The sequence below is a fragment of the Apiospora marii genome (genome assembly GCF_038362585.1).
Source record: "Apiospora marii strain CBS 49790 chromosome Unknown utg000002l_segment0_segment0, whole genome shotgun sequence".
NCBI classification, from domain to species: Eukaryota; Fungi; Ascomycota; class Sordariomycetes; order Amphisphaeriales; family Apiosporaceae; genus Apiospora; species Apiospora marii.
Window position 1 is genome coordinate 1521087 of NW_027117373.1, and position 27327 is coordinate 1548413.

Sequence of the window (27327 nt, forward strand, 5' to 3'; positions counted from 1 at the left end):
CCTCGGATAATGCAGTCGATACAGACACTCAGCGGGGTATACAGGCTGCCATGGGCTTGGGTCAACCGTCATCGTGACGGCCAAATCCGGTCCATTATCATGTATTATATGCTACTCGGACTCAATCCGGCGATTTCACCGGTGCTCTCTCTGAATAATGGCAAGACAAGACTCACTATACCCCTTCAAGGCTGGCATGCCGAATGACCTCCACTATTTCCCCCACGGGGAAGGCACGGGTATGCCTGCTGGGCTAACCTCTTCAGCTGCCATAATTTCCTCTCCGGAGTCCGAACTTTCTCGCAATGCTCATGCCAATAGTAATCCAACTTTTTCTTAGCCTCTATTGTTCCAAAACCATGGTCTAAATGATCTTGCATAGCCAATCGACTCTTCTCATGGTCTCGTAAACCTCCCTGCAACTGTCCTGTATCTTGCGTGCAGAAGAAGCCGCCTTGGTCAAGGCTTTGGACGCCTGTGATGTCTGGCGTGATTTCCGCCCCGGCATCATGCGTCACTAAGACAGTAACATCAATATGTTTTATGCCTGTATTATTTTCCTCTCAAAAGCCAAACACTCAGAGGTGCTCGCTCGGCTAGCGTTTTCTCCCTGTAACGAGGAACTGTCCCGTAAGGACTTCGACTTTCCAGCCATCGGCCAAGAGTGCCTTACACACATTGGTCCGAAGTCGGGACTTTCCGTCGCTGTTGTGTCTTCCTATTCCCGTGACCACGGTGAACCCGTCCCGGGCCTTTCGGGCCTTGTCTTCGCCCAGGCGCTCCCACCACCTCCGTACATACTGGAGAGCAATGTTCACGCCATCTTGCACCGTGAGGCCGTGGAGGTCGATCTTATCGGCCGTACTGCTCTGCTCGACAAGATAGCCTGCTTCGATGCTGGCCGCATTGCGTTGGGCGCTCGCCTGTTCTCGAGCTCGTTCCGCGTAGTACCCAGCGGCCAATCTAAACATGGGGTCGCTCCGGCCCTTCCTGAAAGCCGCGGCCGCAGAGTTGTATGAATGATCGCGCATCGCAGTCCAGTTCTGCACGCTTGCCGTGGCAGACTTCAAGTTGGTTGGGAAACTTCCAGTCACAGGCGTGGTCGAGCCACTCGAAGCAGCTGGCTTTGCTCTCAAGTCGATCACGCCGTTGCTCGACAGGAGCTCGCCATCGGCAGCCGAGGACGCGACAGAATAGGAAATATCGTACTTGAGATACTCGGGTTTCTCGAAATAGCTGGCCAGGATCCCGACAACATCCTCGGCGTAGCCCCGCGTCGGAGTGAGCTCTATGATTGGAGGGAAATACTCTACAGGTATCCAAGAATACTGCTTCTTGAGCTGTTCCTCAAAGGCAGATAACTGTGGCCCAAACACGGGCTGAATACCGAGAGCGAGATAATTGTCGACAATTTGGATGACAGAAGCACCCATGGATTCGCCGCGATTGTAGTAAATGGCTGACACGTCGGATTCGGGCTGAGTGAAGCGTTCGGACAGGTACGCGATATTCTGGGCGTGGTGAAGTTCGGTATCCAAACTGGCCACATTCAGACCTGCTCCATCCTCCGAATCAACCGGTGAGCTGGGGCTCGAACCTTTGCTCTCCGAGGCTCGGACGCCGGCCTTCTTCTTCTTGCCCTTCCGCTTCCGCTGGGGGGCAGTCTCATCTGGAGTGTAGAAACCATCGACCCCCTTAACGCGTTGACCAGTTTGCTCCAGCCACTCGATGTTCAGTAAATGGTCAATGGCAAGGCTGGCGTCTCCCTTTGTTTTCTTTAGAGCCAGCCTGACGTCCACGGGCTTGAGGGAAGTGAACATGGACAGAAGCTGTTCCTCTTTCTCGGCGTCTCTCAACCCATCGAAAACGCCAACACGGAATGTTTCCGACGCATCGATGGTAGATGCCTTGGAGGAAGAGGCCGAAAACAGACTTTGCGCCTGTGAGCTGTCAGTGGTAGTAGTGAGTCCATCACTGCTCTTGACGTCGCTTTCGTTGACAGCGGCGGCGGTCTCATCTGCGTCATCCAAATTGAGTTTGTTGATGTCGACAAGCTCGTCGGCGCCAATGCCGCTGGGGTTGAAGCCGGTGGCCTCCTCTGCTTCGACATCGCGCGATATGCTGAGGAGGATTTCCCGAGCTGTTTGGAATTGCTCCGGATCATTGAGATGAAAATCACTACATATTGACAAAATAGTTGGCTCATCAAGAAACGAGGATAATTCGCCCTAAGTAAAACTAGACTTAGTAACGCGGACAAAAAGCCAAAGAGAATACAAGGGTCGGTACATACGACCAGCCTGGCAGTTGGATCCTCCATATTTTTCTAAATGTACACAGCAGTACACTTATCTCTCTTCGCAACCAACACCGTCAGAAAGGGTCGCGCTCAGCTGGGATGGGTGTTTGTTGACTTTTTTACATAAACGCAAGGATTCAGAGTGAGGGATGCGGGCGAAATCATTGTCAAGTAAATAATGGAGCGCGATCGAACGGTTTGTGAGACAAGGAGGAAATGCGATCGACTCGTCGACTGATATGCACAAGGACAGAAGAAAGCGATGCATAGAATTAATGTGGTGGTAATGCCTAAGCCGGTGGTCAATTGAATGGTGCTGGTATCCACCTTCACCTTTGAAAATGATGCGTCAGGATCTCCGATGGCCTCAGCAGGTCAGGTGGGGGAGGCTGCTAGCCGTCGGGAAAAGCCAAAGCTCAGGTGCCTAAGGAACACACTATGCTAGGTTATCCCCAAACTGAATACTCCGTACTCGGCAGAGACCTACCTATCAATCTGAACCTCAGAATCTATAGAACACAACATCACCAAGTGCTAAGGCGCATTCCAAGTATTTCATCAAAACACGTGCTCTCGTCATTCATATTATATAACTATTCAACTAAATCGCAGTCCTATCTTGTATAGAACTTTCAACATCCCGACAATAGAGTAGAACGCTACATACTACCAAAGTTGGTATGGTACATAGTTAGTTCCTGCCCATCTGCATACACTTCCAATTGAAAAAATATACTGTTGATTCCATGTTCTGGGCACCTGGATCTCCCATGGACTGCAGTTCGAATATTCCCCGTCTTTCCCAGCAATGATCTCAACTTGGTTAACAAAATAATATAACCCCTTGACGCCTGCCAATAACCCAGCTTACTCGAAACCAGATCCCCGTGAAAATGCGTGGTATCTTTTTTCTCCCATTTGAACAATTCAAAGTATCCTGACGTTGAAGGAATCATAAACAGACAATCAGTTCCCGGGGCATTGAGATTCGTTGCTGCCGAGATGTTTCTTCATGACTGCCTTGAAGTCGGTCTCGTCTACAACTGCTCCAGTTCCGCCACATTTGGCCTTCTTCTGGAGATCTGAGCAGAGGCCGTCAAGGTCAATGTCGCCAGCCTGCACCTTCGGGCAGTTTTGTAGTTGTTCCCTATTCAAAGTTAGCTCGAGAACCATTATGGCATTTGCTGGGGTTACTGACCAGATGTTGGTGCACGTTAGAAGTTTGCCATTTTCCGTCGTGACGATTGTATCTTCGTCTTCCTTTCTGGCATCAATCTCGGCGCAGATGTTCTTCTTTGGGGCCTTGGGGCTTGCTGGCGCCACGTTGTATGGCGTGATAAAGTCTGCATCAAACGCATCGTTGAAGAAGCTGTCGTCGAAAGTGGTGTTGGCCAGGATGTTATCCTGGGGCTCACGATAGTCCCCAAACAGCTGAGGATCGAATTGGCCGCCATTCTGATTGGCCAACCAGTCAAAGTTGGTGAAATCAAACGATCCAAAGCCAGCCATATCTACAAGTCTATGTCAGTGTTATGAGCCTGGGGATCCATCTTTGGGGATACTTACGATTGCCGTTATCAACGGTGAGCGCAGGCTGCTCCTCTCCGATGGTGGTCAGTGTATCTACGGGCTTGAAACCAAGAGGCGACTGAGTGTAGGGCTCAGGCGAGGTGCCGCATGACGAACTCGGCCCACCGTTCGAGTGCGAAGAGGAGGGGGATGTCGATGCAGTGCCACCAATACTGAAATTGGTCGAGTCTAGACTAGTCCTTGACGCGTTACCACCAACCTCGTAAGGTGACTGGTTTGAGGTGCTAGAATACTTCGTTGCGTCTTTGGACTGGCTGGTGGAGTTCTCGCGGCTCTTGGTCGATGACGGAGTAGCTTGATCCCGTGTAGAAGGAGAGGACTGTCCAGCGTAACCGTTCGCCGTTGTCGACGCGGCCGAGGTTGTCCTCTTTGGGGCTTTGCTACCGCTGGTAGGACTGGCCCCTTCAGAGGGGCCAGGAAGTAGACCAAACTTAGGAAATTCAAATTGGAAATTGACATCGTTCATGGTGTTAACAAGACCGGCACCAAAAGTGCCGTGCGAGAGACTCTGTTGAGGGGTTGGCCCGCTAGTAACGCGAGGAGCGGGAGCTAGGGACAACCTCTTCTTATACTCGTTCAACTCCATCGTCATCTTCTCAACTTGAGCACGAAGCTGGGAGTTCTCATTATGCGTAGTCGCAGAGGCCTCTTCAAGTTCCTTTACTTTGGTCTCGAGATCCTTGAGATGCTGCTCCTTGCGTTCACGAAAGGCACGCTGAGCGGCACGATTTTGCGCCTTCCTTTTCTGATTTCTTTGTTAGACTAGGGGACACTATGGAAAGAGGGAGAGCTTTTGAGCTGTATTGCGGGCTACTCACTGAACTCGGTTCGTTGGTAAGCGGCTTGCGGCCAGGCTTCTTGGGAACTTTGCCCTCGCTTTCACGTCTCTTATTCCCATTCTCTTCTCTATCGCCTTCATCCTCGTCCGGGTAGCTTCTCTTCTCTGCGCCATCGTTCTCCGGGCTTGTGGCCTTGGAGCTATCATTAGAGTCGTTCCCGGGGGACAGATTGGGCAAGTCTCCAATCATCTGCCCCGACGCACCGTTGGCGAAATCAAAGTCGAAGCTGCCGTCTGGACCCGAGCCAAAGTCGTAGTCGTAGTCCTGGAACGGGCTTTCCTGCACACTATCTGCCTTGGACGGGCCGGTCTGCTTCAATGCAGTAGGCGACACCGACAGGGCATTAGCTGGGGGCGAACCATTGGCCGGCTGGTTCGACGTAAGCGCGCGATACAACAGACTTTGTTGCTGCGGGGTGAGAATGAAGTTATGAGGCAAGCCCTGGGTGCTTGTGGACGCCATTGCGACAATCGTTGTTCGGCCGACGGGCGGTTTGTCAAGTGGAATTAAAATGGCAGTTTAGAAGATTTATCAGATGGCGGGCAATTTGGATTTCCCGTTGTCGAATAATACAAGCAAACAAGGTGGTAGGTATAACGGTGACAGTCCGTGTCGCTAGTGTTGAATACTGGCAGTGCACCGCCGGCTTGGTAAATCTCACAGGCCGACGATATAGAAGCCGTTCCTCCACAGCCTGTGCAAGCGGTGGAAAGAAGCCAGTGCTTCGAGGCGAATTCAAGACTATAGCGAGATTTGTCGGTGTTGTTGAGGTTACGTAGTTGTAAGAGGTACGGTTGGGGGTGCGAAGTCGCCTCTAAGGGTCCGCAGTGAAAGGTGGTGGTAATGGTGGAGGAATCTGGTCGGAAGTGGATATGTAAGACTGATGGCGAGCCTTTCTGCCTGATTCTCTAGCAGCAACTGGATATCAACCAATCAATGTAATGTGCCTTTTGTTCGCCTTTCGCTGCTGCCACGCCCCTGCTTGGTTTAGAAGGGGGGTGCCAATCTGGACGGGAGGTGAAAGGCTTTGTTGGACAGAGAACAAACAATAGCAACAGGACAATATTGAAGGAATCGAATCGAATTGCACACGTTACGGGTTGGACAGGGACGACTGGATTCCAACATGAGAGTCGAGCCAGTGACGGAAGAAATTGAGAGAGGGGGCCAGAAGGCGAGGTCCGTTTCTGATTTCTGATTTCTAAGCGACTTGCATTAAAAAGAGTCACCGTGACAGTGAGAGGCTGGTGTGGCCCATCCGCGCAGCTTGTACCTACTAAATGGGAGACGGCGCAAGCTCCTAAGCCCGGTTCACCACTCACCTCACTAGCCTACCCCTGTCTGTCCATCTTCCTTTTGCCCTGCCTGACTCTTTCTCCCCAAAGAACCAAGGCCCCAGAGCGGTCGGCCACCGGTGCAATAACTCTCCCATCGGAATCTTCGGTGCACAGCGCCGTACCAACTCGGGGATATCGGCTATTGGGCGATAAGATAGGTAAATTAGATTTGATCTCCCTTTTCTAGTCCCACCCCCACTCCTACTAGTCCCATCAGGAGGACTTGCAACCCCTCAGCCCCTCGTTTGAACTTGAATGCAGGTGTCAGAAGGGAATGAAAACCCGACGACGCCCTTTGGATTGCATGCAGTAGATCATATACTTACGGTATGGTACATTGTCAGAACGGAGGTGCATACGGATTACGCCCAGAAGTACGCCTTTGGCGACCCTGACGTAGGTTCTAGACCAACAGTTCGTGATTTGCCACCAAGCCTCCAGATACGCATCGTACCTCTTTACAGCCGGATACAGTAAGACCATATTCCCGGCTGATCGGTTGCCTACTTTTACATGCAAGCAGAGCCGCACGACCAAAATTTAGGTACAATGTCTTTGGTAGATGAGAAAACAAAAAGGCAAGATTCAACAAGTAGTGGACCAGAAATATGTTGCAGACTTCCTGTTTTGTCAAGAAATTCATCCTACAGATAACGCCCTGAGGCTTTGGGTCAATTGACCCATGTGGTGTGTGGAGCGGATGATCGCCCAAAATCCAGCCCTCCTGAACTCACCCACCAAGCCGTCTGCCCATAAGTTACCACTTCAGCCTTTGCCTGGAATCGTCATATTGTCACGTAGATACCCTTAATATGGCCCCAGCAGCCTGCTGCCTCTGGCGCCATGCATTTATGGCAGGTGGTATCCCTATCGCTTTCCGGGTAAGTGCTGATGGTATTTTGCTCGAATGATCGGCACTGTAGGTAGGTCGGTGTAGCCTCCTTGAACAGCCGAGACTCGGAATTTGGAGCAAACCCCGAAGTGCGAACATTCGACGTTGACTCAGGTTCAGTTCGCGTGCTTGGCCGAAATCTTGCCATTGTCTATGATCGTCACCTTGTAGGTAGCCATTCGAACGGTTATACTTAGCAAGATACCAAGTCTCCCGAGCCAAGATGCCTTGCTACTCTCATACAAGGTATCTAAGGTATGCCCAGCCGTAAATTTGGACATCGTCACATGGCCAATAGGCAAAATACAACTGATTGTCGATGTGTGAATGCACACACAAGTATGACGTAAACTCGATAAGAACAAATTGCTTATGACAATTGTGAACGAGGAATGGAACGTTCAGGGGGTATGGTACATATATCGAGCCAAAGTATAGGCTATCGCTACTAGTTCACGACAAACAAGCAGAACAGAACCTTATCAAACTGAACCCCAACAGGAATACAGCCAGCTATGCGTGGTTTCTACGTTGAAGAACGGCGTCCGGATTCCTGAGTAACGGCCAATATATAGTCTAATTGTCGCATCACAACTGTTCGGCTACGTAGACATGACTGCAAGTGTTAGATATGTAGGGACCTGTTCAGAAAACTTCGACATCGCCATGCTCTCACATACTTGGTCAGGCAGATACCTAAGATACAATTGTGAGAAGGAATAACTCCCGTCGATACAAGCAAGAAGGAAGGTGCCCAATAAATCCGATCTGGGCGGGGACTTTTGAGCAATGGAATTCAGATGAATTCCTGCTGCTTGCCAACTGCGCCTTCGCCATGAGGCGAGTGAGAGACAGGTCTCAGATGCGGCGGTGCCAGGTGCTGGGTGCTTTCGTTACCCACAGCGCTTCCCCGCAATTGGCATGGCGGGAAGTCTTAGCGACAGACACAGAACCAAAGGGGACCACGGAAAAGCGACAACAGTGGATACGTCAACAGTTCGACCCTTGAGACCCCCCCTATCGATCGTTTCTTCTCGTTCGATTTGCAGCAGCCCTCGTGACAGCTTAATTCGACCGCGACAGTCTGCTTGAAAGTTGGCTATCCACAATCGCCCATTTTGTATCGCCAAGAGCCTCTCCAACGTCTTGAAAAGCACAAGTTCGCTTGTTTGTCTCGATGGATCTGCAATACGATCACATCGCCGAGGAGGCGCTGCGGGACAATGCCCAGGCGGCGTCGTCGTCGTCTTCGGCCGATGACAAAAAGCCCGAGCAGCCACAGCAGCCGCAGCACACCCTGAACGAAGACTTACAGGAAGCCTACAAAGCCATCTCCACGAGCGCGTGGGGCTCTAGACTCGGAGGGTTCTTTGGAAATGTGGTCAAACAGGTCCGTCGCTAATGAGCCCCTCTCCGGATGGTGGGCGGAACCCCGTCACTGACAGCCCCCTGCTTTGCAATCTTATCTAGGTCGAGCCCGTCTACAGGGAAGCATCGCAAGAGATTACCTCGCTCGGCGTCGACGCCGCCCGGGGCGCTGCCGACCTCCGAACCTCCCTCATAGCCCGCACACGGGCGCTATCCGTCGTCACGGGCCAGCCCCCCGCCGAAGGCGAAGCGTCGTCGTCGGCAGACAAAGACGGCAGCAAGGACAAGGAGGCCGACGCGACACCCACCGGCACCCGAGATATGAGCTCCGAGCAGGCGATCAAGGAGAACGAATCGCTGATCGCCAGGTTGAAGGCCGAAGGCGCCAAGAGGCTCAAGGACATCCAGCAGGCCGAGGACGCGGCGGACGAAGCCCTACTCAAGTTTGGCGCCAACCTCCGCGACTTCCTCAAGGAGGCTGTCAGCATCACGCCCGCCACCGGAGACGAACAGGGAAACAACACGGTGCTCTTCGAGAGCAAGGACGCCTCGGGCAAGCGGGTCATTCATACTTCGAGATACGATGCGCAGCTACATGTCATCCATACCACCACCGACAGTTTTACAAAGGATCCCACCAGTACCGAATTCGCGTCCTGGGGCCAGGATTTCGATGCCGAGAAGAAGACCGAAGATATCAGCAGCGACCTCGCCAAGTACCCCGAACTGCGAGCGTCCATGGAGAAGCTGGTGCCCGACCAGGTGCCCTACGCAGACTTCTGGAAGAGATACTATTTCCTCAGGCACAGCATTGAAACGGCCGAGGCACGCCGCCGCGACCTACTTAAGGGTACGTATTATGCATGATTTGTCAAACATCATTTATTCTAACATGGTAACTAGCTGCTTCCGCGGAGGAGGAAGTAGGCTGGGACGAGGACTCGGAAGAGGAGGAGGAAGAGGAGGAGGAAGAGGAGGAGGAGGAAGAAGAGTCGGATTCCGACGAAGACTCGGATGACGAGCCGACCGCGCCTAGCAAGCCTACCGACAAGCCCCTGAGACCAGCCTCGACCGAATCATCTACGACCATTCACCCGCCGGCCGGCAAAGTGGCGAACAAGAACCTCCTAAAACCGGCGGAACCCCGCAAATCGAACGACGAGAAGTCGCAGGCAGACAGTGATACCAGCTATGATGTCGTCGGTGCGGCTTCAGGCAACCCCAGCCAAGCCCCCAACAGCCCCAAGGAATCACGCAAGGACGGTGACAGCGATGATAGCGATGACAGTGATGACAGCGATGAAGAGGATTGGGAGTAGATCTCCGTAGACTGCAGTTATTCGTAGCTCGGCACTCTCTCTGGCTCATGACCTTATTTTGACACGTTTCTATGGCGTCGGGAGTGGCATCAGGTTCGGGTTGGCGGGTTGAAGTAGGATAGTGGCGCGGTAGCTCTCTCTGTATATCCTTCACACAGCACCCGCACGTAATCATGGTCAAGAACAAGTTCTTATCTGCAGCTTATCGTCGCAATTGAGTATTGTCTTTTTGCTTCCAGAAGTTCATCGCTTCTTTGAGACCATGGTGAATCCGTCCTCGTCAATCTCAGGCTCTGGCTTTGCCTTCGGTGCGGTCGGGACCAATGCGGGAGCTTCGTCCATGTTGGTGTCGTCTCCGTCATCTTCAGAGTCGTCCTCCTCGGAGTCGGTCTCCTGGTCCTGCTCGGGTCCTTGCTGCACGGCGACCTTCTGGCCCTTCTTGCTCAACCACCGCTGTCGCAATTGCTCGACTTCGTCGATGGTCGCGTGCTGGCTCTTGATGCACGCGGCGCGCAGGCCGACAATCTGTTGGGCGACTTCGTAGCTCGAGTCGTCGTCCACCACGACGGTGAACTCGTCCTCCATGACCTGCAGCAGGCGGCCCTCGACGTCCTCGAGGTCGGGCTCCTCGAGCTCGGCGGGCTTCTTCTTCTTGTCGCCGTTGGCCGTCTCGAACTGGGCCAGCTTGACAAAGTCGGGGAACAGCTCAATCATGGCGCCCACGAACCAGGCGCGCACGTCTTCGGGGTCGTCGCCGGAGTTCTCGCTCCATTTGTTTTGGACGGCCAGGGTCAGGGCGGGCCAGAGGTTGAGAGAGAGAGCGACGGCTTGCTCGAAGTTCTCTTGCCGTGTTTCTGCTCAAGGAGGAAAGAAGGAAACATTGTCAGCAAAACACAGTTCACGATCTTCGCATCTTGACCAAAAGAAAAGATCCAGTAATACACTGCTTACCAGGCGTTGCCGGCTTGGGTTGAGACGAAGCCATGTTTGCGATTACTAGGGTCAGTACTCTGAATGCGCTGTGATGGAGGGGCTCTGGGATCGCGGGGCAAAATAATGAGACCTGAGCATAGCGATTCTCAAATTTTGTGTTTCTGCTGCTGTTCACCGCTAGCTGCCGAGAGCCCCCTGTACGTACTGGGAACTTCAGTGGGGTTGTAGGCGGATTACTGCGGACTGCTGCTGCAGTAATCTCCAGCACTAAGATTCGCCAAGGACCCCCAATGCGGCATCGCATTTAAGAGAATACCCCTTTCAGATGGCAGCACATCTCTAGTAGCGATTAATTACAGGACTGTGGGGTGTCTCGGCCGTGAGGTGAACTCTGCGTTCATCTTACATGCCTATGGCGGCTCCATGCTGTCAGGTCATTCTTGAGGCCTGGCAAGATAGGGATTTTCCTCACGAGTAAAATGCCTACTGTAATTGACGTGCTAGGTGAATTCCTCGGGAGAATTTAAGATGGAAGTACCTTGACTGAGGTCCTTGAGTAAGCGGCCAGCCACTATTGAATTGAAGCGAATGAGCACCCAGCGACGGCTGGCTGGTGCTACCTGACTACGACCAAGACAGCTTTGTTTGGTTCCCCCGACATTGGACCTAATATTTAAAATGACATCACCTATCAGACCCCGACTCTGAGCTGGTTCCATTCCGGCAGAAACTCCCCAAGTCTCGGGTCGCTCGTAAGGTCGCATCGAGGCCTAGACCTTTGATTTCGCCTAGGGTCGGTGGTCCTCTTTTGTTGCTCCTTGTTTCGTCTGATTTGGGCGACAGATCCTGTTTTCTCCTGAGATGTCGCGTCTCTCTCTTTAACCTTGGGACCCTACAAGAGCTCCAGTACATTTTCTTTTTTTTTCCTCGTCATACTCTAATCGCTGCGTTGCTATCGTACATTGTGTCGCCGTCGCTCAGACCAGCAAACATGCCTCTCACCACCGCCACGGTTGGCATGGCGGTGACGCCGACGGTCCTCTCGACCTTCCTGTCTCATGTACGTTGTCTTCGCTGGTTTACCCGCATATCTGGCCCAATTTAATCAGCTATGTGCATACCATACATCTTGTACCTATGGCCTAAGATGCGCTGAAGCCAAGAGATATTGGGAATGGCTAGTCTGTCATACTACCACTTGGCCCCTTCGGACGAACACTTATTGGGCCATCTCTGCCGTGACTTGTATCCGTCATACTTTGATCTGTCATACTTAGATACTGTCGATCTTTTGACTGACTAACATCTTTTGCTTGTGCTTGCAGTACCTGAATCGGAAACCCCTTAAACAACGACCGACTGCCCACCTGTCATATGATGAGGGCTTGCATCTGATACGATCGTTCCTGGCATACGCATCGCAACATACCGTCGAGGAGCTTCAAGCCTTCACGGCGCAATGGGTTCCACACCCACAATGGGTCAAGGTGGACGAAGTCAAAATTCCCACCGAGAAGATCGAGGAAGCTGCTGTCGCCATCACCAACCAGTTGGGTCCCGAAGGCATCAGACAAGTCGGCGGCAAGACCTGGTGGCAATGGCGCAAGATGGAAAGCCCCCTAGCTGCTGAATGGATCGAGATGAGATCAGACTACAACGAGCGCAAGAAGAATGAGGATCCCGGCAAAAGAGTCATGCTCTATATCCACGGTGGCGCTTATTTCTTCGGCTCCGTAGACGAGCACCGTTATCAGATGCAGCGCCATGCCAGGAAACTGAAGGCGAGAGTGTTTGCGCCAAAGTATCGCTTGTCGCCGCAGTACCCCTTCCCATGCGGCCTCCATGACTGCTTGGCGGCGTACATGTACTTGCTCACGGTTCAGGACCCCAGCACGATCATCTTCGCTGGCGATTCGGCAGGAGGTGGCATGGTTCTGAGCTTGCTGGTCACAATACGAGATCGCGGTCTTCCCCTTCCAGCAGGCGCCATTCTCATCAGCCCCTGGGTTGATCTGACACACTCGTTTCCGAGTGTCGCCATGGAATGCCCTTTCGACTACATCCCTCAAAACGGATTTCATCACAAGCCTTCCAAGGCTTGGCCCCCTTGGAACCCTGAAGAGCATGAGCTACTAAAGGACCAAATCGAGAAACAAACCAAGTCGAACCACGAGAAATCGAAGAAGCCAGACCCGGCCGAGGAAAAGGGCATCAGCAAGGACGTCCCAGAGGATCTTGGTCATCTGGACGGTCTCAGGACGCAAGCGAAAGGGGATACGGTTGCTGGTTCTGCTCTACCAGATGATATCCCGCCACCCCCGCCTGCCTATCTTTCTATTGAGATCGATGGAAAGATTATTGAATTGAAGGAACAAATCCAGGTATGCCTCGATGCTCATCCCCCTGCCCTCGTTTTCCGCACAAGTTGCTGATTAGACTTAGATGTACACCACGAACAACCTGTTGTCACATCCACTTGTGAGCCCAGTCATGCAGCCTACACTTGGCGGGCTGTGCCCATTACTCATTATGGTGGGAGGTGGTGAGGTTCTTCGCGACGAGCAGATATATCTCGCCCACAAGTGCGCCAACCCCGAGAAATATGCTCCCCGTGATGAGAACCTGGACGACACTGCGAGAGAGCAGCTGGCACGCTTCAAGCCGACTGATGTTCAGCTTCAAGTGTGGGATGATCTATGCCATGTTGCACCTACACTCAGTTTCACACGTCCAGCGAAGTTCATGTACAGGTCTGTCGCACAGTTTGGTGCGTGGGCCCTCGCAAAGGCTCAAAGAACGGAGATCGAAATCCTCGATGATGATGATATCTCGGTGATTACCAATTCTGAGTCGGACAGTGATGGTGACAAGGTCCCCACCAAGACGGAAACCGATTCGGGCGAAACTTCCAATGCCCCAACTGTTGGGAAGGCTGGTGACGAACTACCACCCTTCAAACATCACATGATCCGGCAAAGGGTGAGCCGTCATGGCGCAACCAGACCTCTTGAACCTGAAGCGGATCTGCCAGCTTGCAACGTGAGCGCCAATGATGTTGGTGTCATAAAGGAAGGGCCAGTGCGGAAGTGGCTCGAGACGCGCTCGCAATGGGACCATCGCTTTTCGTCAGTCAAAGCCAAGATTCAGAAACGCCGGATTAAGGAGTTGGTTGGTGGCTACGAGATCTTCGAGGGAGAGCTACCGCCGCCCAGCGCTCTCGCCGGTCGTAGGAAGAAGGGCGATGCGTATGCTGAGCGCAAGAGGCGCAAGAGCGTGGGTCTTTCGCTGTGGTCTCTATGGGGATCCAAGCATGACGAAATGACCAAGAACCGGGAGCAGGTGGCAGATAAAGCCCCGGATGTCAAGGTCGCCACTAAGGATGAGGGTGCTGGTGCTCGTTCTCGATCGGAGTTGGACAACCAAGAAGAAGTGACCGCCATGAGGAAGAAGTACGCATCTAGTCGAAGCCCGTCGAGGCGGCGTATGGTGCGTTACAACAGTCAGAACTCGGATGAAGGCAAGGAAGCCGCTACTGCTCTCGATTCTCTGATGGCACAACGCACTGCTGGGCAACAGCCTGAGCAAGGCGAGAGCGCCTCTCGAAACGGGCTTCTTACCCCTGACTACTCACCTGCGACTGGCGCCACGGGGAAACGGCCCATGGTTGAAGGTATTGCGGTACCTTTCAGCATCCACAAGGAAGCGGAAACCGCGAGCATGATTACCCTTACATCCAACGCGGATGGCCAACTATCCCCTGGGTTTGCTAGCCCGCGACCAATGAGTCTTGAGGTAGCGTCTACCACAAGTGTGGCAGCTATCAAGAGCATTGCAGGTACAGAAGCCATGTCTCAGCAGTCAGGATCAGAGTACGAGCTTCCCCGGTCGCTGAGCCCGAAAGTAGCTGCCGTCGATGACATGGAAGAGGGTGAACCCGTTACTGCCGGTACTCCCCGTTCCGCCAGCCCAGCTGTCAGTCCAATTGCTAGCGCTGAACCCACGCCGCTCCTGGAGAAGACCAACAATGGCTTGGGGCCAGCAGCGCCGATCGTGGCCGGCGGTGCCGCTGCACAACAGGCCGAGAGGCCGCAATTGGAGACGTTCGTCACTGCCATGGAAGACCTGCCCAAAACCCAGTAGTGCAGGCGGCTGTAGTGAGTCCGTGGTGCGTGGCGATGGAGGACGGGGAAGACGGAGGGGGGGGGGAGGAAGTGAGGAACGCAATTGTAATAACAGAAAGGGAACTGGGACGGAGTAAACGTGTCGATACCCCATCAGGTGCAAAATTTCCACCTAAATTGTACTACCTATATTACCCTAATAATAACTGTCGCTCGGAATATAATTACCTACTTTTTCAACCACACCAACATGAAAGTCAAGGATAAAACATACAGCTAGGGCAATACCACAATGGAATGGCCTCTATCGTGACATTTTATAGCCCGCATTGTCGCATTGTCAAGACCACAGAAAGATGGCTGCGCAACGTGTGTTTTACAAGTTGATATACATATAATTTATATGGATACAAGAGTGGTGAGCCCCTGAGGTCGTCTCACCCCCTTTCATGACGGGAACTTTATACAGGTCCCCAAAGGCCGGCAATGGCTTCTTGAAGCCTCCTGGCCTGTCGACACGGACGTCTTTGCGTCTGGCAAAAGAGCTACGGTGGCTCTGAGGCCATCTCTTTTGATAGGTTCCCCGCTGCCTTCTCTCGCTTGGCGTGCCCAGACTCGTAGTGGAATTGGGCCAGCGTATGTTGGCCATAGGACTTTGTGTCCATCTAGTCCAGACCGTTCTGCTCCTTCCATCGCTCAAGATACATCTCAGGACTCTTGGGGCCTTTGGCATAGCCGGTGTACTCGCCGCGGGCCGGTTCCACCTTGCGAGTGACGAAGGGGCTCAGCTGTTGCGCAAATTGTATTAGCATATTTCCATGTCCGATCTATGTTGACGCCGGCAAGACCTCATATCCGTCGCAATTCGCACGCGGCCGTCTTGGGTGCGCAGCGTAAGCGATTCCCTATATCTGCTTCCTATGCGTGTGCGCTTGTCTTCCCGCCTCCGCCGCCCTGAGATGATTTCTTACCTTAAAGGAGTCAAGCCCCGGAGGCACCACGTACGTCCGCACCTTCTGCCAGTCGATTATGTAGCCTCCGAACTTGGTGTGGCTACCCATGGAGCCCGTTCCCGTACCCTTGTAGAAGCCCTTGTTGATGTCCTTGGTCGTCAGCGGCAGCTTGCGGAATCTCCGCGCCACCTGAAAGACCTGTCTGGGTTTGCTGCCGCGGGGCATCTTGTCGGATGTGTGCGCGGGGGTTGGTCGTCGAGTTGCTGGTTCGAAGGGTGGTGGGTGTTATGTCGTCGATACCGCATCAACGGTGGGCGCGTGCATTCGATTTATTTTCCGGGCCTGGGCCGACGACGAAGAATTGAATCAATTGATGACTGGCAGGGGATCCGCCCCCCGATTGATTCATTGGTGGCTAATCGATAATGGCTTACAGTGGGGATGCAGGGATCGAGGGGTCCGTTACAGTGGGAAAGCTACAGCTTTGCACCCCACCCACAGGCCGGCAGAAAAAAGTTGGGCGACCGCCTAAAAGTTCCTGGTCTGGTATACTCAAAGTAGTACATCATCAGCTGCAAATTCGACTGGCAATTACGACGACAGCGAGCAACAGACTCGACGTCAATTTGCCTGAGAACTAGCGTTTATCGGATTGGCTCTGGCTCTCCCTCCCAACCAAGTGGAAGAACCCTAGTTCGTATACACAATATGGGAGGTCGCGAAGCCCATGGCCGGCCCTTGATGGCCGCCGGCCCCGCCAAGGGCGCTGGCAACAAGAGGACCAGGTCCAAAGCCAGGGCGAAAACCACGGCCATGAACGCATTCGCCATTGCGTCCGATCACCATGCCCAAAAGACCAAGCGCACTCCCCGAAACAGGGGTCTCGACGTCGACTTTGGGCCAGGCAAGGTTGTGGAGAACGGCGGCGATGACGAGGACGATGATGAAGACGAGGAGGACGAGAGGCCGCGGAAGGTGCGAAGGGCGACCCGAGACGAAGACGGCCAGGCGATCGAGTACGGCAGCGACAGCGACGGCAACGAGTGGAGAGTTGGCGTCACCGGTAACGAGGACGACGATTCCGAGATCGAGTCGGACGAGGCATTTGGCGAAAGCGACGAGGAGCGGTTCGACGGCTACGCGTTTGGCGGAAGCAAGAAGGCCGGCAAGAAGCAGGACGAGGAGGAGGAGGACAGTGACGACGAGTCTCTTGGCTCCGACGCCATCGATCTTGCGGCAGCTCTGGACATGTCCATGTCCGACGACGACGGACCGGAGGACGAAGCGGCAGACGATGATTCCGACGAGGAGTCGTGTTCCGATGAAAGCGATCCTAGCCAGGATTCCTCCGAGGAGGAGGATGACAGCGACTTCGATGGGGCCGGCGTCAAAGACTTCGTCTCGAAGTTTGGCGGAGCTGCGCAAGACGACGAAGACGAAGAACCGGTAGCGTCGCAAAACAAGTCCAAGATCGATCTGAAGGACCTCGGCCTCACCGGTATCAAAGATCCCCAATTGAAGCAGTCCGTCAAGCTTATGAACAAGGAGAAGCGGTCAAGCAAGCCACAGAAACTGGATGTGCCCCTGGCTCGGAGAGCTCAAGGTCGCCTGGACCGCGAAGTTGCTTACGCGCAGACCAACAAGACGCTCGATCGCTGGACTGAAACAGTAAAGCAGAACCGGCGTGCAGACCATCTCATGTTTCCTTTGGCTCAGAACGAGACTGGTTTGGCAAAGCTCGACAACACGGCAATCCAACCGATAAACCAGAAGGCGGCCACCAACGAGCTAGAGCAGACTATTCTGGGCATTATGGAACAGAGTGGTTTGGGCCCCAGCGCAGAGAAGGGTCAAGGGAAGATGGATGATGACGAAGATCAACAAGCTCTTTCGAGGCAAACCCTCATTGAGCGCCGCAAAGAACGTGAACTCAAGTCCCGAGAAGACAAGAGAGCTAAGCGGTTGAAGAAGATCAAGTCGAAAACGTTCCATCGTATTCACAGGAAGCAACGCGAGAAGGAGGACATGAAGGAACATGAGGTTAGAGTTGCCGCGGGTGAGATCGACTCTGAAGAAGAGAGGGAAGCCATGGAGCGACAACGTGCTACGGAAAGAATGGGTGCCCGGCATAGAGAAAGCAAGTGGGCCAAAATGGCCAACAAGAATGGCCGTGCCGCGTGGGACGAAGATGTACGGACAGGTATCGCCGATATGGCGCGGCGAAACGAAGAGCTGCGCCGTCGTGTCGACGGCCGGCCCGAGAAGGGAAGCGATGACGACGATGACTCGGACTATTCTGCAGATTCAGAGGATGCTGACGACCGAAAGCGCATCATGCGGGAACTCGAGGCTGCTGAGAACACCAATGACGGGCCTAACTCTAAACTCCTGAACCTACCTTTCATGAAGAAGAGCGAAGCGGCAAAGAAGCAGGCGAACGATGAGTTGACTAAACAAATACTCAAACAGCTCCGGGCTGAAGACGGCTCAGACAACGACTCTGATGCTTCTGAAGCCGAAGGTGTCGTTGGCCGGAAGACGTTTGGCGGTCCTGTCACGGATGCCGACGGTAACAGTGTCCTTGCCATGAAGAAGAGGAAGGAAAAGAAGCCAAGGCAAGAGGAAGTTGCCGAGGCGCTCGGAAAGATCCTTTCTGAAAAGAACGACGCAGCCGCGCATGTAGCAACTTCGGCAGATCGAGAGCACGTCATCAAACCCACTCAAGGCGCGTGGTCTGCTGCTCCTGCCGAGAAACTTTCCAAGAAGGACAAGAGGATGAGAGCCGCCGCAAACACCGATGTGCTGGATCTCGACTCCAGTGCCGTCGTTCGTGCTCCTCAACCCGACACCAAGTCTCAGCGAAAGCCTGCAATTACTAAGCAGCGGAATACCATGGCCGGTGATGACGATGCGTCCGACGATGGCGAGAACCATATGCCGATCCGCTTCAGCGAGCAAGAGCTTCTCGACAAAGCCTTCGGTGGCCTTGACGTGGTCGCCGACTTTGATGCGGAGAAGCATGAGCTCCAGGAGGAGCAAGACGAGAAGACCATCGACAAGACCATGCCGGGCTGGGGCAGCTGGGTGGGCGAGGGCGTCTCGAAGCGGGAGCAGAAGCGCCACCAGGGACGGTTCTTGGAGAAGCAGGCCGGCGTGAAGAAGGCGGACCGCAAGGACAACAAGCTCAAGAACGTCATCATCAGCGAGAAACGCTCGAAAAAGGCAAGTTATTCCACCCTGCATCCTGTTGAATGTCTACACAAGGTAGTAATACTAACTACAAGGAACAGAATGACAAGTATCTCGCTTCTCACCTGCCGCATACCTACGAGAACCAGACGCAGTACGAGCGGTCGCTCCGCCTGCCGCTGGGTCCGGATTGGGTCACCAAGCAGACGTTCCAGGCGGCGACGAAGCCGAGGGTCATGCTCAAGCAGGGTGTCATTGCGCCTATGTCTCGGCCGGAGCACTAGGTGTAGGAATAGGCGTTGTCCTCTAGGAAGGAAATGCGTCAACGCAGCAAATAGACCAAATAAAATAGAATCTGCATTACCAAGGCTACTTGGGTGGAGTGAGTGGTCACCGCTATCAGCAAAGAATTCTGAAAGGGTATGGCCTGTTTCCTTGATAATGTTTCATTGAAAGCAACTTTAAGCAATTTCCACTTCTTACGCTACCTGGGGGCTCATCTTTTGATGATAATGCATTAGGGGCAGACTCAGTGGACTAAGATGTAATAACAAGACTTTCAGACATGGATTTGCTTAGTTGTACTGTAAGGGTGTTTCCGTTGGTTGGTGAGTATTAGCCAGTGTACTGTGTTCATCTGGTTCCTTCTTTGTTCTCCTTGTGGTCATCGCTCGTGTAATCTGTCCTTGTGGGAAGACGCATGACTAGACAAGCATACGTCTCTGGAGCAAACCCACGGAAACAACAACAAGGAATCAAAACAAACCCCTGAATAGATCTGAGGTACCATGTGCTGAAAGAGCTTACTTCACTCCAATACTCAAGATGGACGAATATCTGTCCCTTGGAGGTGTCGATACAGCTACATTAGAACCACCAAACGAAACCACTGTTCTCTTGAACTTCAGATTCCTTCTTCTAGTTGATTGAATAACTAATACAGCTGGTCTGAAACCATAAAATCATTACTTCACTATTTATTTGCTTGGGTTCTCCCTACGTCGGCGGCATACCTAGGCGGCGGCACTCGGGTTGTGAAGAGAAATGGCGTCACATTTCACGGGGACTACCGCTCTAATGAGATACCTCGCATCAACGGGTTGAGCAGTGTTATAACAAATGTGCCGTTCGGGGAGTCTCCTACGTTGGCTGGAGAGTCTGAGACCAAATGCGGCCATCCTACTTTTAATCCTAGGAACTCTTCAGCAACCGGACCGCAGGCGGGGTCTGAAGATTGCCAGAGTATCACCAACTACATAGCTTCTGATCCTAACGGTCACGGGAAATGGAAAATTGCAGGGTCTGCTGGTCTCGATCCTTTGGCGTCGTCTGGTACTTGCTTCGCGGGTGTGACTCAACGGAGTGACTCGAAGGAGAAATCGATAGAATTCGGAAACGAGGATTTGAAGAACATTATTGAGCAGAAGCAAGGAAAGGCAACTTTGACTGGAGGGTTTTGGACTGGCAGTATGAGGTGCGGCAAGGCTATGGTAGATTTCAAAGTGTATGGAAAGCAAAAGAAATAAAAGGGGGTTGTTGCTTGTAGACTTATCACGAGGAAAGGGAAACAGGTTGGGCTCGAGGTTACCTAGGTATGATTGATTACATATAGCATCAAGCGACTGGCTGCCTCTTGGAGGGGGTGCTGCTTGCTAGAACAGCTCTCGTTCCATAGCGATGAAACAACTTCTAGCCATTGTGCTGAATTGGGATGATGCTTCAGGGCTATCGCAGCAAACCAGGAACTCTCACCTGTCGTTTTGTTCGACTCCATTGTTGAGAGCTTGCTGCTGGCCGGCAAGCGTATTGAGTCTACCGGGATTTCTTTGTCTACCCCCCAGTCACTTCTACCTACACCTGTATTTGAGTCAAGGGCAACATGACACCATGAGCAAGGATGTATGTATACCAGAAGATGAAGATTGTCGATCACGAAAAGAAAAACAAAATGGGAGCCCCATTCAAAGCGAAAGCCTTTTGCCTCCATATCATATAACGAGGCGACTCTTCTTTGAGGGGCTGAACTTTGAGTACTACTGTAGTTACCTATATAACAACCACCGAGAGCACTCCTCTTCTCATTTCGAAGATCCTTCCTAGTAGGAACTCGACCACACTGGCTCTAACTATAAACATGAATTTACTATTGAGCTTCATTTTTGCTTGGGGTTTGACAGCCTCAGCAGCCCATCTCGGCAAGAGCGCCAGGGCGTCACTATGTGATGACCATCCACCCAACTGTAATATCAGTGTCGATGGGAATCCTGACAACAAACTTTTCGAATATTGGCATCATAACGGTTGCGAGGACAGGAGAAACGGCGGCCAACCTACCGGATACCAAGGACCCATCGACTTCAGGTGTGACGATCCCGTCTTCGCCGATCCAGGAAGCCCGCCCCTTCGGATGCGAAAATGGCAGAATGGAAAGACTGCCAAGCCATCCTCGATCGTACGGATGAGTCGTGTACCGGGCATGGGCGATGGTACATCCATCAGCTTGACACTTTTCGTTCTGTAAAGAAGTTTCAGGGGTGCAACGTAGCCATAACGCGACAAGAGGGCTCGGATCCGAGGGTGTTCTACTTTGGCGACGGGGACTTGAGGAACATCATCTTGGGAAAGAAGGGGACGAAACATGCAGACAATGAGTGGCGTCGTGGCAGCATGAAGTGCGGTAACGCGACGATCGACTTTGAGATGAACGGGAACTAAGGGGGGACGACGGCCTTGCTGCTGGGAAGCTTTGCCGTGAGGGCTGTTCGTTGCAGATGATAGCCCTCCCCCTATTTGTACCGCGTTATGGAGAGTCGAACGGAAATGAAGGGGTAGATGAAAAGGTACTTGGGATCAACTGAAGAGAGCAAAGTGGCTTGAAGAATCCCGAGATAGTCAATCCTGCTGGTAGTAGATTATGAATTTTGATTTCTGGCTTTGATATTCATGACAAGTACCGAGACCTAAGAGAATCTTAAGAAACAGTGGTTTGTCGTGTGGCGGTATCAATATTACCATCGAAAGGGACACGTCTGTTGCCTGCCGTGGGAGAAGCACTCGATGGGTTACCATGACGAAGATGGAACAGGAACCCCGAGACTTATTATTGTACCAAACAGCAGTACCTCACGGACAAGATACAATGGTTCCAGAATTCCGAGTGAGCTGCCTTAAGCTCAGAAGTCATAGCTATGGCAGACAGTCACCCACCAGGCAACAAACCCAGCCCCCCTCCAAGGCATCCAAGCTCCCATTGATAAGGCACAATAACTCGCTGATTTCCCAACAGCAAGCAGTCGCCATTACACCCATCACTCACATGGTGTAATGGTAGTGAGGCCTTTCCACCCAACAGAAAAGAAAAGCCACTGATCCCAGAAAAGACACCACGTTCGAATCCCACCAAAAGCAACATAATAAAAAAACCTCCGACTGCTCCAGACCGTGATGGTAAAGCGTAAACAACTAAATACCCGGAAGACAATCGCCGATGCAACAGTGGTCATCGGCCTGTCTAGGGGCCCAGGCAATGAACCTGGCCCAGAAGGGGGCGCGACAGTCTGGTGCGCTGTGTCGGGCCTAGTAGACCGTGGTGCTGTGCGCCCCGGTCTACTTATCAGTAAGTAACCCCTTCTCCCTTTTCCCCTTCCTTTTTTCATTTTTTTAATGACTCCCGTCTACCTCTTCCATAAGTTTGTCTAATTCTTCCAAGACGAACGCCATGGTCTTTTTCGCCTCTTCTCGGTCCAGGGTGAATTCTGCTTGAGTCGCTAAGCTCTCGAGCCCGTCCCCCAGAACGCAAGTGAAAGACCAACTGGATTCTATCACCACGTCGGGAATCTGCTTCAACCCGGGCAACTGAGCCGTCTGGCCGCCGGTAATGCATGGGGCCTTGCTTCTGGACATGCTTAGATGCCGCGGGAAGTCCCACAGCATACGTACGCTGGAACGATCCTCTGACGCCAGGCGCTTGAATGTCAAGGAATACAAGCTCTCCATCCGAAGACCACGCGGGAACGGCCCCTTTATAAAGAATTTCTCGTTATCTCCCATCTCGTAATACTCATGTGACCAGTCCCCGAGATAGACAGGAGGTGGCTGCTGCACGAGCATCTGCTTCCAAGTGGCATTCTTGTGCAGAACGACATCTAACTTCTTGGCAAACGGGCTAGCTCGGATGTCTTTGTAGTAGTGATGGTCTTTCGTACGGGGCCCTCGTTCCGTCGAGGGATTATGATTGTGGTCAAACCACACAGTGAAGATCTCGGCTAATAGAGGATTTCGTAGTGGGTTTGTGGAAGGCACGGCATGGTCTGGCTCAAAGAACAATGCCTTCTGCAGGCTGGGAGAGGTCCAGATGAGATGATGCCACCTTCGGCAAACCCGCTGCGCGACGGTCAAGAGGGTACGCATATCCATGCCCAGAAGGAGAGCTTCCAGGAGCTCAGTCGGAGCCACGACCCTCTCGCATAGAAGCATAGTGGTCAATGATGGATGACAATTGGAAACTAGTAGTACTGGCTGATCGATTCAATGGGAGGAACGGCACGAATGAGGATGAGGAAGAGGAAGAGAAAAAGTCGAAATGATTTAGATGGAACGACTCGATGATCATCTATTACTTAATCCAACGAATATGGGGAGTCCCCCAATGGCTTGCCACAGCCAAGAGCACCTGCAGCCAACAAACATACCCCCGCGTCCATGTCAAGGTTGGAGTAGCAAGCACGTAACCTAGTCACGAGAGACCTGCATAAACGGCCTTGTTGGCGCAATGCTTCTGGAAAATTAATCCCTGATGCGGCTGTTGATATAAGAGTTGGTCGAGGTTGTTATAGCGCATTGGCCAAGCACTACTACTGCTTGGTGCTTGGTATTGAATGGACCCTTGATGCTTGCTAATAAGGTCCTAGGTTGCTTCCCGCGATAAGCATTGGGAGAAAGCTTATCGCAACTTTCCGAGCTCCCAAACCACTTACAAACCGCATTCCTCACGACGACCACCACGTCATAAGTCGGTTCCCCCATTGCCTGCCCATTGGGTTTGCTTCCCACCAGACTTATCTGCATTTCTATCTCCTCAACTGCTGCGACCCTCACTGCAAACTTTACCTCCGGACCACCCTCGGCAAGGAGGTCTGTCGGCATGTCCACGAAACGCCCGCGCGCCACCTTCGAAGCCGACCTCCAGACCCAGCAGTCGCCCTACGTCCACTTCGGCACCCCGCTGCCGCCGCTCGACCGCGAGGCGCGCGATGACGGCTCCTACGTGCCCGTCTGGAAGCAGGAGGTGAGGGACGAGCGCGGCCGGAAGCGCCTGCACGGAGCCTTCACCGGCGGCTTCAGCGCCGGCTACTTCAACACGGTCGGCTCCAAGGAGGGCTGGACCCCGACCGCCTTCGTCTCGTCGCGCACGAACCGCCACAACAAGGACAAAGATGGCGCTACCGAGGGAGGAGCGGCGGCGGCGAAACTGCAGCAGCAAAGGCCCGAGGACTTCATGGACGAGGAGGACCTGGCGGATCAGGCCGAGGCGCAGAAGCTACAGACGGCTGCTGGTTTCGCGGGGCTCGGGTCGACAGAGCAAGACAGCGCCATGCGTCGCGGTGGAGGAGGCTTCGCGGACCTGTTCCGGTCCTCCGGGGAGATAATGGGCATCAAACTTTTGAAGAGGATGGGCTGGAAAGAGGGCCAGGGCATCGGGCCCAAGATCCGCCGGACGGCGCGGCTGGATACGGGCGACAACAAGAACGGTGCCACCAGAGCAGACGACGGCGCCGCGGAAACCTACCTCTTCGCGCCCGAGAACGTCCAAATGATCGCTTTCGTCAAGAAGCTGGATCGCAAAGGCCTGGGGTACGCAGGAGAAGCCAAGCTGGCTCCCATGGCTGCCGCGGGCACGAGGAAAGGGCCAAGCGCGGGAAGCTCAGACGAGGACGAAGAAGACGGCCCCCTGATACGGCCGAGGATAGGGAAGAAGAAGGCGAAACCAAGCCGGGGCGGGATAGGGATAGGAATCCTGAACGACACGGGGTCGGATGACGAGGACCCGTACGAAATCGGCCCACGAATATCCTACAACCGGGTCATAGGGGGCGATAAGAAGAAAAAGAAGAAGGCGACCACGGCAGTGAATCCCAGTTTGCGGTCGGCTCCCGTGCTGATCACGCGAAAGGACGCGCTGTCAAAAGCGGGCAAGAATCTACGGAAATGCCACGACGGGCGGCTACCCCTGGCTGGCTTCAGCTTTGGCACCGATACCGATACACTCACATCCATGATCAACTCCGACGTCAAATACCCACCGCCCGAGATCCCGCCAGGCTGGAAATCCGCCAAGAAGCCCAAAGGTAGCGATGCCGCCAACACCAACAGCAACGGCGCGTACCTATCCACCGCCGACGCCGCCAAGGCCTCCAAGCTGGACCCGCAAGCCCGCGCCGCCCTCCTCGGCGAGGCCCAGCTCCCCGGCAAATCCGTCTTCGACTTCCTGTCGGCCGACGCACGGCAGCGCCTCGCCGCAGCCTCGGGCAAGTCCAACCTGCCGCCGGCGCTGGGTGAGATTCCCGCGGGCTACGCCATGACGCCCGAGGAGAAGCAACGGGAGCTGGCGTCGCAGGTGCTCGCGCTCGAGAAGGAGACGGCGATTGCGGCTCTCACCCGCAGCGCTGCCGGCGGTACCAGCAGCGGCGGAAACACGCCCTACGCCGACGACGACGCCAAGCGCGCCCGGTACCGCGCCTACCTCGAGCACGCCGCGGGCTACAGCAAGGCGGCCGCCCTGCCGGCCAAGCCGCCGTCGCAGAGGCCCGAGGACTACCTCCGCGAGATGCGCGAGTTCCACAGCGTCGCGCGCATCTTCCGGCCCATGTCGGGCATGATGGCGTCGCGGTTCACCACGTCGTCCTCATCTGCTTCATCGACATCGGTCACCAGGTCGGCTGCGGAGAATACCAGTGGGGGCACCGCAGATCTCCTGTCTAAGCCGGCCAAGGCCAAAGCGCCCGCGGACCCGGCCGAAGAGGCTGCCGCGCTCGGCATGTTCGGTACCATGACGCGGTCGACGGCCGACTTCTACCCGACGCGCCTCCTGTGTAAGCGGTTCAATGTTCGGCCGCCGGCCCATGTCCAGCCCGACAGCGAGACCAAAGCCGGGGCGCAGCAACAGCAACAGCAGCAGCAGCAGCAGCAGCCGTCGCCGTTCGAGACCGCCATGTACGGCGCGGGCGGTATGGCTGGCAGTAGAATGTCTTCATCCATGGATCCTTCTTCATATCCCGCCGCTGCACCTGTCGCGCTCGAAGCCGGGACGGGAGGAGCAGGGACTGCCATGACGCTGGACGAACTGCTCAGGCAGGCACAGCAACCGCAACAACAGGGAGCAGAATCTTCACGGGACGTGGAAATGACGACGGCGGACGGGCCCGAAGGCAACGGCGAGGTGGTGGACGCCAGCGTCAATGAGGCGCTGGAGGGCAAGCGAGCGCAGGACGATGTTCTCAAGGCCATTTTTGGCGATGACAGCGATGAAGAGGAAGATTAGAACAAACAGGATACAGACACACAGAAAGAGAAAGAAAGCGGGAAGCAGGCAGCAGACATTACAATCAATATACCCATGCGCTACTTAGTCCAATGACAAGGGCACATACCATAATACTATACACTACTACCAGTACTCTATTCTCTGTATCGATGGATCGTACACACACACAACCGACCGAAACCACATCGTCGCTCGCATTTCTGAAGAAGGGCCGTAACTACCATTTTTGGAAGAATGCAAAGATCCTTTTTTCCGCATTGCTCATATACAATGATGATGCCGCTTTCCTTCCCCACCATCTAGAAAAAAACCGAAGCAAAAGGGGCCAACTCCTATCTACACCCCGCCAAAGGCGCCATCCAATCGACCGTCGCAATGCCTAAACAGAAGTTGATGCGAGAAAAGAAAACTGCTGGAACACCTCCCAAACATGACAACAACGACAACGAGCCTCTCCCTCTCCAGGATTCACGTCTAAGCCCCTTCCCTCTTACCGGCACCCTCATTGCCCGTAACTCGCATTTCTCTTTTCATACGACACAAGGGAGTCGTCAGTGGCTTAAAAGCCCATAGACACATCACATACTCACTCGATGTCTCTCTCTCTTCCGTTTTTTTTTTCTCTTCCGCTCCTCGCTTCATCCATCTGGTCCCACTTCAGATCTTTTCCCCAAAATCAGAACAAAGAAACGCCATTTTTCCATGCGAAAAGGGGTGATTCACCGTTGAGTCGTCCCCGGCCGGAAGCCCATAGTCCCCCTTGCCATCTCGATACAATACAAAGTGTACATTCGTACCCACCGCGCCTAGTATAAGGGGTATCCCCTCCACTCCACGAAACAACCAGAATCCAGAACCACTAAACGCCGTGCAGTGCAGAACGCGAGTATATGATGTTTGTAGGAAGGGTATAGAGGCTCTCTCTCTCTGATGCAGATCCCAAA

At 53.6% G+C, this 27327-nt stretch overlaps 9 protein-coding genes across 9 annotated transcripts; 4 read left to right on the top strand and 5 right to left on the bottom strand.

Annotated features, from left to right (window-relative positions):
• Positions 1-596: 596 nt before the first annotated feature.
• Positions 597-2320, bottom strand: PG985_002167 (smr domain-containing protein; the record flags this gene model as incomplete). The annotated part of the gene is made up of 2 exons (XM_066821936.1): positions 597-2228; positions 2294-2320. The coding sequence occupies 2 exons, from the start codon at positions 2318-2320 to the stop codon at positions 597-599; spliced, it is 1659 nt and encodes a 552-aa protein (XP_066689368.1).
• A 945-nt stretch (positions 2321-3265) lies between these two features.
• PG985_002168 (bZIP transcription factor (ap-1)) lies at positions 3266-5190 on the bottom strand (the record flags this gene model as incomplete). The annotated part of the gene is made up of 4 exons (XM_066821937.1): positions 3266-3446; positions 3498-3810; positions 3866-4634; positions 4708-5190. The coding sequence occupies 4 exons, from the start codon at positions 5188-5190 to the stop codon at positions 3266-3268; spliced, it is 1746 nt and encodes a 581-aa protein (XP_066689369.1).
• Positions 5191-8134: 2944 nt separating this feature from the next.
• PG985_002169 (BSD domain protein) lies at positions 8135-9644 on the top strand (the record flags this gene model as incomplete). The annotated part of the gene is made up of 3 exons (XM_066821938.1): positions 8135-8347; positions 8428-9175; positions 9229-9644. 3 exons carry the CDS (start codon positions 8135-8137, stop codon positions 9642-9644), a joined length of 1377 nt encoding a protein of 458 aa, XP_066689370.1.
• A 243-nt stretch (positions 9645-9887) lies between these two features.
• Positions 9888-10629, bottom strand: PG985_002170 (uncharacterized protein; the record flags this gene model as incomplete). Its single annotated transcript, XM_066821939.1, has 2 exons — positions 9888-10498; positions 10596-10629. The coding sequence occupies 2 exons, from the start codon at positions 10627-10629 to the stop codon at positions 9888-9890; spliced, it is 645 nt and encodes a 214-aa protein (XP_066689371.1).
• Positions 10630-11568: 939 nt separating this feature from the next.
• PG985_002171 (uncharacterized protein) lies at positions 11569-14717 on the top strand (the record flags this gene model as incomplete). Its single annotated transcript, XM_066821940.1, has 3 exons — positions 11569-11637; positions 11903-12958; positions 13020-14717. The coding sequence occupies 3 exons, from the start codon at positions 11569-11571 to the stop codon at positions 14715-14717; spliced, it is 2823 nt and encodes a 940-aa protein (XP_066689372.1).
• Positions 14718-15363: 646 nt separating this feature from the next.
• Positions 15364-15876, bottom strand: PG985_002172 (mitochondrial 54S ribosomal protein mL41; the record flags this gene model as incomplete). Its single annotated transcript, XM_066821941.1, has 2 exons — positions 15364-15486; positions 15670-15876. The coding sequence occupies 2 exons, from the start codon at positions 15874-15876 to the stop codon at positions 15364-15366; spliced, it is 330 nt and encodes a 109-aa protein (XP_066689373.1).
• A 483-nt stretch (positions 15877-16359) lies between these two features.
• Positions 16360-19124, top strand: PG985_002173 (uncharacterized protein; the record flags this gene model as incomplete). The annotated part of the gene is made up of 2 exons (XM_066821942.1): positions 16360-18877; positions 18916-19124. The coding sequence occupies 2 exons, from the start codon at positions 16360-16362 to the stop codon at positions 19122-19124; spliced, it is 2727 nt and encodes a 908-aa protein (XP_066689374.1).
• Positions 19125-22500: 3376 nt separating this feature from the next.
• Positions 22501-23316, bottom strand: PG985_002174 (uncharacterized protein; the record flags this gene model as incomplete). The annotated part of the gene is made up of 1 exon (XM_066821943.1): positions 22501-23316. The coding sequence occupies one exon, from the start codon at positions 23314-23316 to the stop codon at positions 22501-22503; it is 816 nt and encodes a 271-aa protein (XP_066689375.1).
• Positions 23317-23983: 667 nt separating this feature from the next.
• PG985_002175 (uncharacterized protein) lies at positions 23984-26380 on the top strand (the record flags this gene model as incomplete). The annotated part of the gene is made up of 1 exon (XM_066821944.1): positions 23984-26380. One exon carries the CDS (start codon positions 23984-23986, stop codon positions 26378-26380), a length of 2397 nt encoding a protein of 798 aa, XP_066689376.1.
• Positions 26381-27327: the final 947 nt, after the last annotated feature.